The 16,839-nt window shown below is 46.0% G+C and overlaps 1 protein-coding gene across 1 annotated transcript in view; it reads right to left on the reverse strand.

Annotated features, from left to right (window-relative positions):
• Nucleotides 1-16,839, reverse strand: part of T265_08514 (hypothetical protein) — a gene marked incomplete at both ends in the record, with an annotated part of 38,606 nt that overhangs the window by 12,999 nt on the left and 8,768 nt on the right. The window contains 7 exons of the mRNA XM_009174335.1: nt 95-541; nt 2,696-3,042; nt 4,798-4,938; nt 7,401-7,760; nt 7,849-8,002; nt 8,044-8,213; nt 8,254-8,391. Of these exons, the coding sequence (XP_009172599.1) occupies nt 95-541; nt 2,696-3,042; nt 4,798-4,938; nt 7,401-7,760; nt 7,849-8,002; nt 8,044-8,213; nt 8,254-8,391 (1,757 nt within the window). The remainder of the gene's footprint in view (nt 1-94; nt 542-2,695; nt 3,043-4,797; nt 4,939-7,400; nt 7,761-7,848; nt 8,003-8,043; nt 8,214-8,253; nt 8,392-16,839) is intronic.

The raw sequence follows: 16,839 nt of genomic DNA on the forward strand, positions 1-16,839 counted from the left end.
CTCTTGCTGTCGATGATGATGATTTCGAGCCCACTTATCTACCAAAGGCCATTAATCAAGCAATTACTGAACTCCCAACGAAAACTCGACTCACCTGACATAGAGAAGGTGAACAAAGTACAGGCTTGCTGAAGACAGTCTCATCCACGGTTGTTGAATGCCCTCCAAACTGAACACTCGGGTGGTGATCACCAGTGGAACCCGCCGAATTCGAGGTAGTCAAAGAACAAGACTGGGGACGTGTGACTGGGCTGTGGACTCCATCTGGGAGCCTATCGTCAACAGAAGAGTGCAAACGAATACTCGCAAAGCTCTCAGTAAGTGCAGAATCGGTAGAACCTCCGCTCCAGTATCTTGCATGACTAGACACGGCAGTCATTGAACACTCATCCACCAAAGGAGGTGTAAAATCATGTGATGAAGTGTAACCGTTAAGGGAGGGGCCCCTGAGTGTATGCACCGACGGGTTGAAGACCGGTAGAGACGAAGATGGTGTGCTGTTTGGCACATTTGCTGAGCAGTCGTCAACCACCCCGTAAGTCTGAAGTAGCTAGAAAAAAATGTGACTTCTGAAACAAGACGTAACAGCCAAAAGTGATGTATATACTAGTGATACATCGTTTAAACCTAAAAAAACTGAACCACACAGGATGACAGCCAAAATCTGAATGCATGAAGGAACGGGCTAGACTAAGGAGTGCATTGGATGGATCAGTATTCGCTCACCTGGAATACAGGTTGAGATCGGACGAATAGGCCATGTACTGAAGGACATTACTACCATGCAGTTAAAACAGTGATAAAACAGTGATAAACAGTGACAAAACTGTATGCCATGACCCGTAAGATTGCTGAAAACTATTTGAAAGCCCACTGGCGACTTCACCCTTCTTGGGCCCCATCAACTGGGTTCGGTACTCTCTAGCAATTTTATTTTCGACTTGAACACAAAACCTAATACAAGCGGCGAAATACCCTCATTTACAGATTAAGTTGTTGCCGAAGGAGCCCAGTGAATCGCCGCTAAGTCCATTTTTTTTCAGATATTCTTCAACTGAATGTGTCGCGCATAAACCAACTCATGTTTCGGCCGTGTTTGATAAGCCTTATATCAACAGAATACACTTTGATAACTCGATTATCGTGCTAACTAAAACACGCGGCCCTTGTGCAGCCCATGCAGTTAAAGGGTATCCCCTGAGATTCAGTTTTATTCCCGGCTGACAACAACACAATCCGGCAAACGAATGCATCTCGCTATATATGACCATCTTGTTTTCAAGCTTTACCTCCGTTACTTCTATCCTAGAAATCTGAAGCTATGAGAGCAATTAAGCAATGTCGAAATAATTCTTCGGGCTGGAGTTCTAGCTTTCCAGAACTTTAGGGAGGAACAATGGAGAGCAAGAAAAAGCCATAGATGACAAGATTGTGGACACCCCGGTTCTATGCTGGCTTTCAATTGACTAGAGCTGAACATTTTTCTGTACTACCATATTCATTCATACAGAAATTGATTGAAAGTTAGGGAGTAACAGAGTGGTTTCAGAACATCTTTCAACCATACGTGCATGAATTACTGAATATGACTTCCTATATGCCACACGCTAGTCTGTAACATAAAAGCCAACAGAACTAAATGAATGGTAACGATACCACAAGCGTGGCATGCATATCCGAATAACGGAACAATTGTCATTTGTAAGTTGTTGCGAGATTTGTGGAATGCACATCCACATCAGCCTCGTTTGAACAATTCTTCTCCTTTCCTAGAGCAATTATTCGGGTGAGCCCACACCACAGATGCGGAATCACTGGACTCGAGTTTCGCTCTCATTGGGGTTCATTAGTGGATATTCTTGGTCGTGCCGGAGTTTGCACTCCGGGCATGACATTCGAGGCGAGTTTTCATTACTGCACGCTGGACATACCTGAGCTTTCACATATGAACAGACGAACGTGTTCGTGCTTGGTCGAAGTGACTGGCGTGCCGGACGCCTCGAACGACGATCCGGTAATTGTCCTGGTTGTATCGATCGATTGACCCGCGTGTCAGGTCTTCCCGGCCAGGTGCCGTGGCGGCATGAAACCCGCTGGGCATGTTTGATTTGTTGTAGGTGGTTGCGGGATTTACTGTTATTCCCACTCATTTTGACGATTTCCAAAGAAGACAACACGGCGGGTCACACCTCCCGCCTCATTAACAGCGAGTTTCTGAAGATGCCAGGCTGGCTAGCGTGAAATTGTCATCTCAACACACGCAACAACCTGCGAGCACCCCATGTGTCTATGAGCTGACAACTGCTTTGGAGTAAGAATGAATAAACTGTCATCAAGATAATTATCGAAACTATATCCAGCAGTCTGTACTGTCATCAATATATTTATCGAAACTATATCCAGCAGTCTGTTGATACTATGCGGCGAAATCATCAAAACTTGTAGTCAGAAACGAACTGGTGTAGTCCTGTGGTTCTGTCGTACCCATTTTACCCTTTTTGAATATCTCACTTCAATTCCTTGAAAATGTACGCCAATTATTCGTTTGTCTTCTAAGGGCATGCATCAACCGTTGAGCAAATATGGCTGGATTCTATCCACTAAAGAAAAATATGGGCGCTCCCAAAATTTTGCCACGAGGAGTGCAAACGTATAAATTCCCGACCAATTAACAACTCGAGGTAATGATTCTCACCCGAGCAGTAGTAGCTAAACTGTCAGCTGATTGGAACCCGAGCAAGGAAGGAAGCAATGAACCGCACTGCGTAGTGGGAGGCGTCAAAAATTCAGATGGTACCAACGAACTGGGCCCTTGATATTGTCCAAATGGGAATGTGTTCGTCGTCAACCAAGCGACCGGAGGGCTGTATGGACTGGGAAGTGCAACCAGTTTCGAGCCTGACAAATGTTGAGGAGGAGTAACAGTAAACGTGCCCATCGCGTTAGCAATAGCCGTTAGGTAGGAAGGATTGGGAAGCAGTGTGTCATCGACTGGAATAAAGGTGGGAATCTCTTGATAGCCTGGAGTAGTGGAACAAAAATCTGTGGGAGAGAAAAAGAGAACACGGAATCAAGACTCACTGAACTATGGACGAATTTAGGAAAATCACCACTCCGGAGAACAGTCGTGTTCTTTGATAACTGTGGTTAATGGTAAGGCTTCGGACAATCACTTCTGTTAGACACCAAATATGCAGTCGAAATACTTACTCTCAATATTCCAACAGCCAAACTGGAAATGCAATTGGTAATATCGTAATAAGACCTACCGCTGTTTCTTCTAAACAAATTGGTGAAACACAAAATTGCGACGAATATAACTCCCTTACGTCGTCTTTCAAACCAAGGGCTATCAAACTAGCAACGCTGGTACTCATATGGCTCACCGAGACTAAATAAACTAAATAAGTGAATAAACTAAATAAACTACCTCAATTCCAAGGATCGATTATTCGAAATGATGCAGGAATGTTCCGAATAATACTGCTATGTTTTATACATTATCTTGAACAACGACCCTCCCATAGATTANGGCTATCAAACTAGCAACGCTGGTACTCACATGGCTCACCGAGACTAAATAAACCAAATAAATGAATAAACTAAATAAACTACCTCAATTTCAAGGATCGATTATTCGAAATGATGCGGGAATGTTCCGAATAATACTGCTATGTTTTATACATTATCTTGAACAACGACCCTCCCATAGATTAATGTTCTCATCTTGGTACAAGTGATTCATCCAGGTGCCTTGAAATAGTTTCTCCTCCGTACGTTCTCTCCATCCCACGGATGAAAAACATTTTGAAGCAACGCTGCTTTTCCAATCGAAGCGAACGAGTTTGTCTTTAATCCAATTAGATTCTGAATCCGGTTATTCCGCTTCGAGTGGTTCACCCATAGCGTGAGTACAGTGGCGTCCAGACACAACGATCACGCACCAATTGAGTTGGGGCACGACCCTCCAATCAGAAATGTTCCCATGAACTCCTTACTTATTGTTCACTTGCATCTCTGTCTAACCGACTCGCCAATCCCCTTCTTCATACAAGATGCATGACAGTTTTGTCCTGAAATATAACGCTTTGAAACGAGTTCAATTATCCAGCAAAGCGAAAAACTATTTGATCAAACTACACCTAACCGGTAACCAATGCACTGAGGTAAAAACCTGGCAAAAGTGAGCAAGCAGAGTCGGTAAGACAGAGACAATCCACCTACTCTCAAGTTTCGGTCAAAACAAAGGGACGTGTCGACAACTGGAAGTACTTTGAGTGGAAGAGGCACGTCTGAAGTACGAGAACAAACATAAAAAGGCACGACAACGTCCCGAAACTTAAATCAAACAGGTCAAATACACAGGTGGGTTGGCATCCCTATCCAGAAATTCAGCCACCCCTATTGTTGACACCCCAGAGGTTCACACGTCAGGACAAGGATCAGAGGGAGTACAACTACGGATACTTGGAGCACATTTCAAAAGGGCTTACCACAAAAAATGGACGTTTCTGTATGGTAGTACTGACGGTTGAAGCATATACGGAAAGGACTGAGAAGTGTCTTGGAATTAACATTTATCTCACACTTAAGGAATCGGAGTAAACTGAAGGTACGAAACGTTTAAATTTTGGTGATAGTTTTATGCAACGTCTCCAGCCAAGAAAACGAGGGATTACGGGGACTCCATCCGGCAAGGTGCACCGCACCAACAACAACAACCTGTTGGTGGTCGTAGAATTATTCGTCGAATGTGTGGTTGATACAGCCAGTATGGGTCAGCACTCGGGATCTTACCACGTTTCGATCCCGAATCCAGCAGTCGGGCCTCACACAAGCACATGGTGCCCATACAATTGTCGCGCTGGATGCGCAGAGCAATAGCAATAGCCGGATTGGCAAATGGTGCGCCATTTCTTTGGAACATCATACCGCAAGCTAACAGGTATTATGATACAAGATATTCATAGTTTTGTGAGCATTGCACAAGCAGTATCCTAGGAGGCGCAGCTAAACTTTTAAATTCCAAGTCTTATCCGTAAAGCAGCGAAATAAATGTACGGACTTTGTACAGAACGGTTAAGCGTTATCGTCAAGATGACGGATGGATTCCAGGGATGAACTCGTTCACCAGACCAGCCGAAGCTGGTTCATGCTGCTTCAGCACACTCGTATTTCAAGCTAACACAGGCTTTGTCTTCGCTTCAGTTAGTTCTGAAGTTTTAGTGCGGGTATTTATGGCTAGTTGCAATAAGCAATCACACGTGACTCTGTATGTGATGGTTGCATTCCCAATAGGGTCTCAACAGATTGGAAGTACCTGAAAGACATGATTTTGTGACACATTTTTAAGCAGGCAGTCGTTTTCCTCCGTGTGCTGGCTGCACACTAGAAGTTATATTCTCCAGAGAACAGCATAACAAGCTGCGGTGGTCAGATTAGTGCTTTTGTATGACAAAACAAACACCGTCCTGCGGATGTGGAAAACAGTATGGCGCCACATAGGTGGATACCTGCAAGCCGTTGGTGCGTTTGGAATAGGTGTATTTGCCAAGAGAGTCAAGAAGGACGAAGCGGGTGTCAGGAAGGACGAGTACCTAGAAATAAATCCCAGAATGTCTGAAAATCACTTGGACCTATCAACACTATCGAAATCGCCTTGGTAAGGCCGCAGAGCCCCTAGGTTAAGAGAGTCAGTTGTTAACTGGACGCTCGAGTAGCCAATCGGCAAAGATCCATGATGCTCGACTGTTCAACCATGTCCCAATGCCAACTGAGTAAGCCTGATTCAAATTCAAAAGTGCGCCTTAGATACCACGAAGCTCCCTGCAATTTCGCACTTCCTTGTGTTCTTGTCGGGCGAGTCTCCTCCCGTCAGTAAAATTCTGGAGTGTGAATCAGCGGTTAGTTACGATAATATGCTTAACAGAAATCAGAATCGTACGTCTCGATTGCTGCAGTGTTCGATATCATTCTGCCCAACGGACACTTCACCATATACATGGGCCCACAAATACAGACTGAAACTCAACGTGACCTATGTAGCAAATAGCAATTTAGTGGACAAACATTTTATACACGCAGTCATCTGTCATTCACTTTATCATGTATGCACGGATTCTTATCAAATTTTTGAAAATGTGACAAAACTGTAAGGATTAAAATGCTGGCATTGTTTTCAAATCCTACATCTCCAAATTTGTTTACCAAAGTACGTAATTTTCTAGTTGTTCCCGAGATCAATCGACAACAACGGATCCGAACATAAAGCGCACCATAGGAGAAAACACAACCACTTACAGCAGTCTCGATTTATTAGAAACATTTCCGTCCAAATTGAAGTTGCCACACAAAGCTGCGAAAAACCAAGTGCCTTACGGGAATTCAGAGACACTTACGACCAACAAACGAGTATTCACCGTCAGGGGTAACGCTTCAGTTAACATCGATTACCACTTTTTCGCGAGATGCTTCGCCTGTTGTTGCGCTGCTTCCTAGCGATTTTATAGTTCTTTCTGATGAGAATGAACAAACTACTGAAAGAACATTCCTCATACTTTCTTACAGAAGCTTCTTCTTGCATGAACCGTCTTTACCTCGATACCTTATTTTATCTGTTCTATTCTACCGCAATAAAAATGATTGGAGAGAGGATGCATGTTATGAAAAAATTGAATCGCCGATACCGCTTTTAGAAATTCCTCCTGAAATTGTGGTTCCTTACAAAAGGGAGATACTGAGTTTATGAGACAGAAGACAGTAAAATCGCTCCCTGGTTCCAAGTATTTCATCAATGGTAATGCACTATGAAAGTTCATACTTGGGTGGTTATACGCGAATTTCAGGGCATTTTATAATCAGGACCGAAATTGACCCAAAGTCCACGAAGGGAGTCATTTTTTGCGGATCCAGCTACCCCCTTCATTTGCGGTTGTGAATTTCCATGGGATTCAGAGAGTGCCAACCGCAATCTGGACACAGTAAATTTCAAAAGCCTTATAAAACGATCCAAACATCGATTAACGGTCATTATGCATAGTGGTGTATATGAGAGGGGAAAGCCCGTTGTGAGAGGTCCAGTACAAAACGAAAAAAGAATGGAATGTCACGTAAATGTTACCAGTCAATCTTTGTTAAACCGTTCTGCGCTGCTTCAGTAGGAAAACACTGCGACACCAAGGTAAGGTGGCCCACCGCAGTAAATTTTTCATTTTGTGACGTACATGAAAGATCGGCTACCCTAACGCCGAATTCCACCAAGCATATTTATCTCCACATTTATCCACTGAACACCCCCAACAATGATCACATAAAGAATGATTAGTGCATTCCCTGAGGTCCGTAAAGCTGCTGGGTCAACGGATCTACAAACCGACTCATCCAATTGGTACCTAACTTACATTTCAAGACCATTCTCGTATTGCCGTTTTGAAAACCATGAAATAGTGCATGAAATAACCTGCCTGAATTTTGGATAGGGGGTCCGAAGAGAAGCGGAGAATACACTGGCGCTGTCGGAGCCAAATCCATTTTAACGCAACTCTGATCAGCATCGACGTAGGGTAAATTGGTTGTTGCATAAGGCACGGAAGGTTGTGACTCATTGGTATTTACTGCGTACGGTGACCCAGTAGGATATGCACTAGCGACCGGTTCATGTATTTGCACATAAGAACAATTCGGGCAACTGGCTGAATCAGGGTCTTCTGCGATCTTCGAGAGGACCATGGATAGTGCTAATCGCCGCTCATCCATATCCCCTGAAATGTACATATAACAGATATGACACCACAACAAACTGAAGTTGGTCAATAAAGTTTCCCTATGAAAATGAAGAATACAACGTACCAGTGATAATGATGCAGCGTTCCATGAGTTTAAGTCCTTTAGGACGTTGTGAGATTTGCACAAAAGCACCGCTCATTTCCTTAATCTTCTTAATAAAAGACCCGGATTTCCCAATTATTACACCTGCTGTACTGTTCGGAACTAGAATTTTCACCTAAACGACAAGATGACCAAAAAGTAGGGAAACAGACTAACTTGATTATGTCGCTCCATGTGTACCGGAAGGCAGGTTGTAGAGGTGGATACTGGGTGAGAGACTGGCGAGGGAGGGTCTGTCCGTTCACTTATTTTCTTCATTATGTAGTCGCTTAGCTGCATGCACGCCTTCATTGTGCCAACAATCAAACAAACTCGCTCGGTGGTACCTTCAGAGAATAAAACATGGCGACAACTGACACTACAAACCTGGGTAGAAGTCGTTTGCCTTGGACATTTTCAAACGCGCTCCAGTCTGTCGTTTTATTGACTCAACAGCTTCACCTCCTTTACCAATGATCGCACCGGCGGCAACACATGGTATCAGCAGTTTCAGGTGGACATCCTCTATGATAAATCAAAATAAGGTGAGGGCAGTCAGATGATAGTAAGAGAACACAGTACCCAAACGAATAATACGAATCAACACAAACCAACCAGACCAACCAGACGACAAAAATGCTGGATTGGGACAACCCGTGCTGCCTTAAGATCAAACATCGTTCTCTAACATGTTAGTTGTTTCTGTAGGAGGCAGACAAGCTGACTTTTCGACGATCAGAGATAACGCACGAATGTTGGTCACCGAAATATGTCCAAACAGGCCATCGGTTAGGTTCGAACCATGGACATCCCAATTGGTAGCTCGCAGCCTAACCAGTGGGCCCAGAAAACTTCCGCTACCTATGCCAAAATAGTCCTCCAGAAATGTACGCGCGAGTGAAAACTACCCCTCAACACCGCATAAACTATTTGTGCTCTTACACCTAGAATATTACGCACACAGAAAGTCCCAGCCTAAATGCATCACAGCGCTAACAAAGACAACAAAGGTGTAATCGATGTTTCCCAGAGTCCAGCGTCCAACACGCAGAGAACTCCAGGAAATGAGAGTATCAGTGCTTGAGCGGGAATAGTTTGGAGGTAAAGTACTAACTGCTTGCAAGCGAACAACAGTCAGGATAGCGATAATTTCCGTAGCACATACACGTATTCACAGATATCTACTACCAACTAAGAGGTCTGTGCAGTCCAGCCTGTCCGGGTGACAAGGAACTATTAGGCCTGCCATCCACCGGGTTGCATGGCTTTGAAAGCCGGGAACATTCAGATACTGCCTTATTTAGTCCACTGCACTCATGAAGGAGCACAACTCCATTCGCCATCTGTGCATGCACCGCCAAACTTAAAGTCAGACCGAGTGAGATCCTGAAAATCGTCATGAAGAGACTGGACCTTACCATGGCATGACGGCTTGTCTGCGCGGTCCAGGATAGCGATAATTTCCGTAGCACATACACGTATTCACAGATATCTACTACCAACTAAGAGGTCTGTGCAGTCCAGCCTGTCCGGGTGACAAGGAACTATTAGGCCTGCCATCCACCGGGTTGCATGGCTTTGAAAGCCGGGAACATTCAGATACTGCCTTATTTAGTCCACTGCACTCATGAAGGAGCACAACTCCATTCGCCATCTGTGCATGCACCGCCAAACTTAAAGTCAGACCGAGTGAGATCCTGAAAATCGTCATGAAGAGACTGGACCTTACCATGGCATGACGGCTTGTTCCCCTGCGCGGTCCACTGAACTATATTGCGGAGGGTCCGTGCGACACTCGCAGAGCCTCGCATACCATATGAAATGTCTGAACACTCATCATCATCGGCTGAACTGATTGACTGCTTCAGCGTTCAATCTGCAGCTGCCTTTTCTGGTCCAGATTCTAGGCGGCTTCCATACTGCGATTTTGGTGGGGTTTGAGGATGTCAGTAATTATCTAGTATTTTCAGGAATCTGACCTTCCTGACAAATACTGAATTCAATTTCAAGGCTGTATCTAAATGAACTCTCCAAGGTTGATTCCGGAAATGTGAGGACATGTTTAAAACCGACTTCGCTCAATCTAGTTCAAGGTGAGATACTTAGAACAAACCAATCTCAGTGTGTACAACCGCAATGTATCGTTGACCCTTTCGACTGTTCGTTCACCAGCGTCCTATCCACCATCCCTCCTCATCCGTCTAACGATCTACTGTGATCACTCCATCTGCCAGTACCCCAAACACGGTTCCGTGACAAATCATCACTCGGAAAAATAAACTAAAGTTAGTCCTTGGTAATGAAGACGGATGGCAATTTGGAGACTGCCACCGGTTAACGCATACCTGAACAGGGGTCCCACCCATCTCCGAGATTAAGGTAAGAGACGGAGCATTCATCCACTTTCTCATATGCCTATTCGAGTCTTGAGATGTCCGTCCTCTAGGAATTTCTCCATGGTCCCTCCTCACCATACAGTGGAGCACAACCAGTCCATAAGACGAGGAGAGTTCAATGATCACATACTCAGATCCGAAAATATCAGAACGGTTTGAGGATTGTATCTTGGGGGATCAGCCAAGTATCGCAGGACACGTGGTGGGTCACATCGCACATCGAGTTGGTCTTAAACAGGAGGGCATGGAACAAGCAATCCACAGAAGAGATCTCAGTTCATTCCTAACGTACTGAAATATCCTCCGTTCCTCCGTCCGTCGGACCAATTCAAGCAGACGGAAGACGGAAGGCACTTGGAACTGACAAACCACTTAAACAGTAATGAGCTTCGAACCACCATCTGTGCGCCGGCAGATAAACTCGAAAAGGCCATCTATGAAAAGGACCACCCCATGCGTCTTCGGTCATACCTTCCGATAAGGAATTTCACCAATTATACCACCAACACGATCGGCACGAGTGAGGAGTTACAGGAGCAGATGTGCTTATGAGCCAGCGGTGTTCTACAGCAAGTAAAGCCGAATAGTCTATCTAGTGTCCAGCACTATGTATATTTGCAGCAACCATTTGAAAACTTTTTGATGGGTTTGACAGTATGGTGAAAGTCGGCTTCCAGGACAGCGTGAGCCTTTTCTTCACTGTTCCGCAGCTCTGTTTTAATGTTCTTTTGTTTCATCCTGCTGCGGTTAATTAGGGTCATCGCAGCGATCAGCAGTTTCTTGTCGCACCCTTCAGTTTATGATATCGATTCAATGTTGAACCATTTCCTCATTCTGCGTTTCAAGGCAAAACTGCGAGTACTGTTTTGTACGTATGTAAGTACTTCGGTACGTCCGTTTGTCGTTGCAGCATACGCCCTGGCAGACTGCAGTTCTGGTGCTGAGAGGGACGACTTTAACCGAGATGTCACGAATGATTCGGTCAGCAAGGATATTACCATCCTGGCGGATGACATGAATGTCTATGTTGGGTGAATAAGCCCGGACGGAACTCAGCTTAGTCGTAGATTCGGAGTCAATGCCTGGCGAACGGATGAGGGGCAGCAACTTTTAGAGCGGTGTGCTGAAGAGAGTCTGTTCCTGGTCAGAATGCAGCCAAGTCTCTGTAGATCCTAGAACTTCGGGACTCATCATCACCAAAGAATCGTTCAGTTGTAAAACCCTTTCGGTGTCTAGCTGCTAATCCATCCAAAGGAAGCACGAGGGCTTGGATACTGACAGGTCGACAGCATATCGATGTTCAAGACGGATTCTTCGCTTCCGTACAATCATTATTTATTTTAAAGCCTGTCTTTGAAGAAATGAAGAAAAGTTAACTGGAGAAGGCACTTAGCGCTAGCTTATTACAATCAATCCGAAGAGCTTACACCTCCAGATACTTATTAACACGATCGGGATATCAACTGACAGCAGACACCATTGACATTGATTAGCATCCATAACTTGCAGCGTCTCCAACTAGGCGCAATGTGGATCACGCGGTCTCAATCCTGGAAGACGGGTGGCACACTGGGAACCCGAACGTTTCGTAATCCCTTAGATACCATTCCGACAGGTCAAGGGTTGGCCACCTCTCTGCTTCTGCCACTCTGAATTGAACACAGAAAACTGATCTAAACATAACATATTTGGCGACGCAAGATGGGGGCAGATCAACTCAAAGTAATGTCTCAGCAACAACTGCAACTCATAAAAGTAATTAGAGAGCGACTGTCAACTACATCTTTGGTTCATCTGGTGCGTCGAGCATCCCACAGTCGGTTAACAGGATCACTGGCAGTATCAACGAGTTTTGCTATGAACCCTCGGCTGGTATAACGTTTGATGCTTGACTTCGTCACTATGAAGACCTGCTTAGGGTCGACTTTCCAATTCAGGATGATAATTGGAAGGTTCAACTCCTGCTCCGCAAACTTGGACCCGAACAGCATGATTATTCACTAACTATAATCTTCCAAAGAACCCACGTGATTTCACTTTCGACGAAACGGTTCGCCCGCTTTCGCAAATATCCGGTGAGCAAACGTCAATTTTCAACATCCGCTATCGACGCCTGAAGCTGGTGAGAAGTGACGCAGACGACTTCCCTATTTATTCTGGCAACGTGAACCGGGAGTGCGAACAGTTCAAATTCGGATCGTTAACGGAAGATCAGTTCAAGTCGCTGATTTCCATATGCGGCCTACAATACCCGGAGGATGCAGAAATCCGTACCCGACTCCAGAGCCGCATCGAGCAGGACCTATCAATGACGCTGCAGGGCATCACCTTGGAATGTCAACGATTGTTTAACCTGAAGCATAACACCATAATGGTCCAACTTGGGGGTCATGGCGGTTCCGAAATTCATGCAATCCATCAGACTAAGCAACAGCCTGGTCCTGTCAATTCCGGCCCGACCAAATCGACCCCACAATATTCAGGTCCGAAGCAAAACAAAGGCTCAAAGACACCACCTCCATCATGTTAGCACTGTGGAGCCTGGTACTTCGTCAGGTTCTGTCCCTGCAAGCAGCATATAGCCGCCAATATAAGTTCGTGGGACACAAAGATGGGTATTGTCAGTCACGGATGCATACATCCAAAGTTCCGTACGCTTCCCTCTCACTGGTAGATGCCCAACTTCAACGGCTGGAACACCCAGGCGTTCTGTCCCCTGTATCCTACTCCGCCTGGGCAACGCCGATTATCGTGGTGAAGAAACCCAACGGTGACATCCGTACATGTTGCGAATTCTCAAACGGCCTAAATGCAGCCCTCCATCAGCACCACTACCCAACACGCACCACCACCAGCGCCCGACGACCTATTGACTGTTCTAAACGGTGGAAAGTTCGCGAAAATCGACATTGCTGAACTGTATCTTCACGTTGAAGTAGCATCAGAATTAGCCCACTGTTGACAACCAACACACACCAAGGGATGCAGTATTATACCCACCTCCCGGTTGGCATCAAAACCGCCCCCACATAATCCTTTCTGGCATTCCATGTTTAGTCGCATACCTGGACGACGTGCTGATCGTTGCGAATTCACCCGAAGAGCTTCTTGATCGTCTTGCTGCCGTCTTGCTGCACATTCAGGACAATGGCCTCCGCCTCCATCCTGGGAAGTGTCGATTCCTCTTGACAACACAAGCGCCCCTTGAGATTCAGGTATATAACGATTTCGTACCATAGGTGTCTCAAATTAGCGAACGCGACCTGAGCCTTCTAGATCCGTGCATTAAACTCGTTTTCCACACTACAATCAGAACTAATACAACTTCCAAGATAAGTAAAACGCTCAACAACTTCAAGTGCCTCTCCTTGGATTGTAACCGGCATGCTCAATGACTGCAAGTCCAGGAGCATAATCTTCCAGTTAGTGGGTGCAAAGTGCATACCAAAGGACGGAATGATTTCGGTCGGTTCAACTGAGCCTTCTCCTCCTCTTCGAAGACGAGACCGCTGAGATTTTCGCAGCTTTCGGAGTTTTAAAGACCTTCCAGCGTTCGTTCCATTATTTCATCGATCATGAAAGTGAATAGGAATGTAGAAAGTGGACATCCCTGACGGACACAGCTCCGTGTACGGAGGGCTCTTCGTATACTCTCACACATTCGGAGGTTAAAATACGAAGAACTTATTATGTTCAAAAGCATCCAGGGCATTCCTCGATGGACAAGCGTATCAAGGACAATAGACCGATTAACCGAGTCGAATGTCCGTTGGAAATATAGGAATAATAAAATTGTCGCTTGTACGTACTAGCACTTGATGGATGGTGAAGATTTGGTCAACACAAACCATACTACGAAGGAACCATGATTTTGCTCTAGTGTCAGTGCTTCGTGGACCATCATTTGGTGACGAAGCACAAGTGGTGTCAATAGCCTGGTTGCTACTCGGGTCAGACTGAGCCCCCTGTGGTTACCACACTCAGTACGAGCCCCCTTTTGAAAATGGACACCATCACCGATTGTCCGCAGTTGACTGGGACAGTCACATTTTCCCGAATACAGGCAAACAGATCGCTGACTGAGTACTTCACTCCCATCTTTGAATAATGTGGGTAGATCATCCGGACCAGGAGCTCGGTGATGCTTGAGAGAATACATGCAGTCATAAACCGTAGAGGGTTCCACATTCAACGCGCCGGATTCTACGTCAGCTGTCGACTCCAGGTGAGTGACGGCTGGTGGCCACGATAACTGTTGTTCGAGGTATTCGGCCCAACGGTCGCGGCGTTCTTCTTTATTCAAGATGGTCACTACATTCTGATCCTTGACGGTTTCACTCACAGGTGGTTTCCAAAGACCGGTCACGCAAATTAATTGAAATGATCTTCGCGTACGCCCGGCTTTCTAGGCTTCTTCCATTTTCTTGGCTTTTTGTGTCCACCAGACTTCAGGTGGTCGGCTCACACGGTCGCTTTCATTTTACGTCTGATAATTCATCGGGACCGGCTGATATATTTCTCCGAGATTTAAGCAGTGCCACTGTTGGGTTTGATATCCGATGCTTGAACACCGTGCCACAGACATGTTCCAAAACGAGCGGCAGTCACTAATCCACGCCATCGATAACTGATGGCAATGTGACTAATTTGAGTTCGTAGGCGGCACGCCGTTGGAGGATGCCATGTAGCAAGACGACTTGCGCAATTTCTGAAGTTAGTACTGCATAAAACAGCTGCGATCAGCACACAGCTGAAATAACCGTTCACCACTATCCGTACGTAACGAGTCCAATCCATTTCGACGATATAATCGAGTCTCAGGTGACTCCGTACGTAACGAGTCCAATCCATTTCGAGTCTCAGGTGAGCTAAGACTGTCCTAGTGTGTATTCAAATCTCCGGCAACTACAACTATGTCTGGGCTTTAAACTAGCCGCAACAGGGCATTCAGGGCGTCATGAAACTTGTCTTTGATGGTGTCAGAGCCACAGTCAGTTCCGGCGAAAGCAGACACGACAAACCGAAACAGATCAATTTCCTGCTTGTGAGACTTCTCCACAGACGTTGCCAGACAAACCGCACAGAAGAGACTATCCGCAGGTATCCGATCAAGTAAGGGAGCGAGATGGACCAAGTGATTAGAGCGCGAATTTACTGACCGGACGGTCCGTGGTTCAAATCCGACCTCCGCCACTCGACTTCCCCTGTCTAGGCTTGGGCAACCTGGCAGTATCCCAGCCCTCGTGCTTACTTTGGGTGGCATGGCAGCTAGGCACCGAAAGGGTGCTACAGCTAGACGATTTTTTGAAGGATCCCTCTGCCCGGTGACTGAGGACGATAACATACCGTGCGCATCCTGCCGCAGAAGCTACTGGATCATCAGAGACGCGCAGCCGTGAGTGGAGAGTAATGGAAAGGTTAGGAATTGCATCCTGAATTCTTTTTCTTGATACACAGCACACAGCAATGACAAGTGAATCCAGTGTGAGACTAAGAGGAGATTGTCGTCCTGCTTGCTTCAGAGTGCGACACTGAAGGCAGTCAGATAGACTGGGTGTCAAAGCTTGAAGATTGATTCCGACATGCCTGAGGACGTCGGCGCTGGATGACGCACCCTCAGGGATCACATTGTCAGTGCTTCTTGATTGACAATCAGCCTGCATAAATCTCGATAGAAAGTATCCCTCTCAAAATCAGAACTGCAGTCCGCTGAGGCATAAGCTGACACTACAAAGAGGCACCACTTTGTGTCGAGACACTGCGCCCGATCAATTTAGATAACCGGGCGGCACAAAGACGACTATTCACTGGGATCCAATCCAGCGAAGCGCGTTCAGCTCTGGCGAGCTGTAGAGGCTTCTCGAGTCGGGAAGACCGAATAGCTTTTGTCACGTCCGACGTTAATGGCGTCGGTGTGACATCATATTATGTGATGGGCAGGATATACACTGCGGTGGTGCAATATATACTATGTTACGGAGTAAAAACGTGCCCTCTGTGCAAAGACCTGCACTGTGAGTGTCACCACACCATTGACAGCGTGTGGCGGGAACACCTTCTTAGCAGTGATGAGGTGCGCTGGGTGGCTCCAGGAAAAACACTCAATAGACAAACAAGTTATTACTTCTTGACAACGTTGGTGAGGTGATGCACTCCGAACTTCAGTGGACCGCCTGACTCGCGGTCTCCAGTTTCTCCAGGCAACTCGAATGGTTCGATAACAACTGGTTGCTTCACCGCCTCTCATGCCTGGCCAACAATACTGCTTTTCATTTTTGGGTAATCGAAACCGTAGCGGCCAGAACTCCCGTACCGTTATACGTGGTTTACAGCCGAAAAACTGATGTTAAGTTTGCTGGTTTGGTCGTTTCCACTGAAAATAACTTTCTTGAGAGTATGTCTACGGACCATCACCGTAGTGTGGCGGTTTGTGTAACTCGGCGATCCATTGAGCTATACTGGGGAGTGTCCGCACGATGCTCACAGAGTCTCTCATACCAGGTTGGTCCATGGGTAGAGGTCCGAAGGACACAGTCTCCTGGCCATCCAGGTTGGGGGTTGGAACATGTATGGTGAC

The sequence above is a fragment of the Opisthorchis viverrini genome (assembly GCF_000715545.1).
Source record: "Opisthorchis viverrini unplaced genomic scaffold opera_v5_222, whole genome shotgun sequence".
NCBI classification, from domain to species: domain Eukaryota; kingdom Metazoa; phylum Platyhelminthes; class Trematoda; order Opisthorchiida; family Opisthorchiidae; genus Opisthorchis; species Opisthorchis viverrini.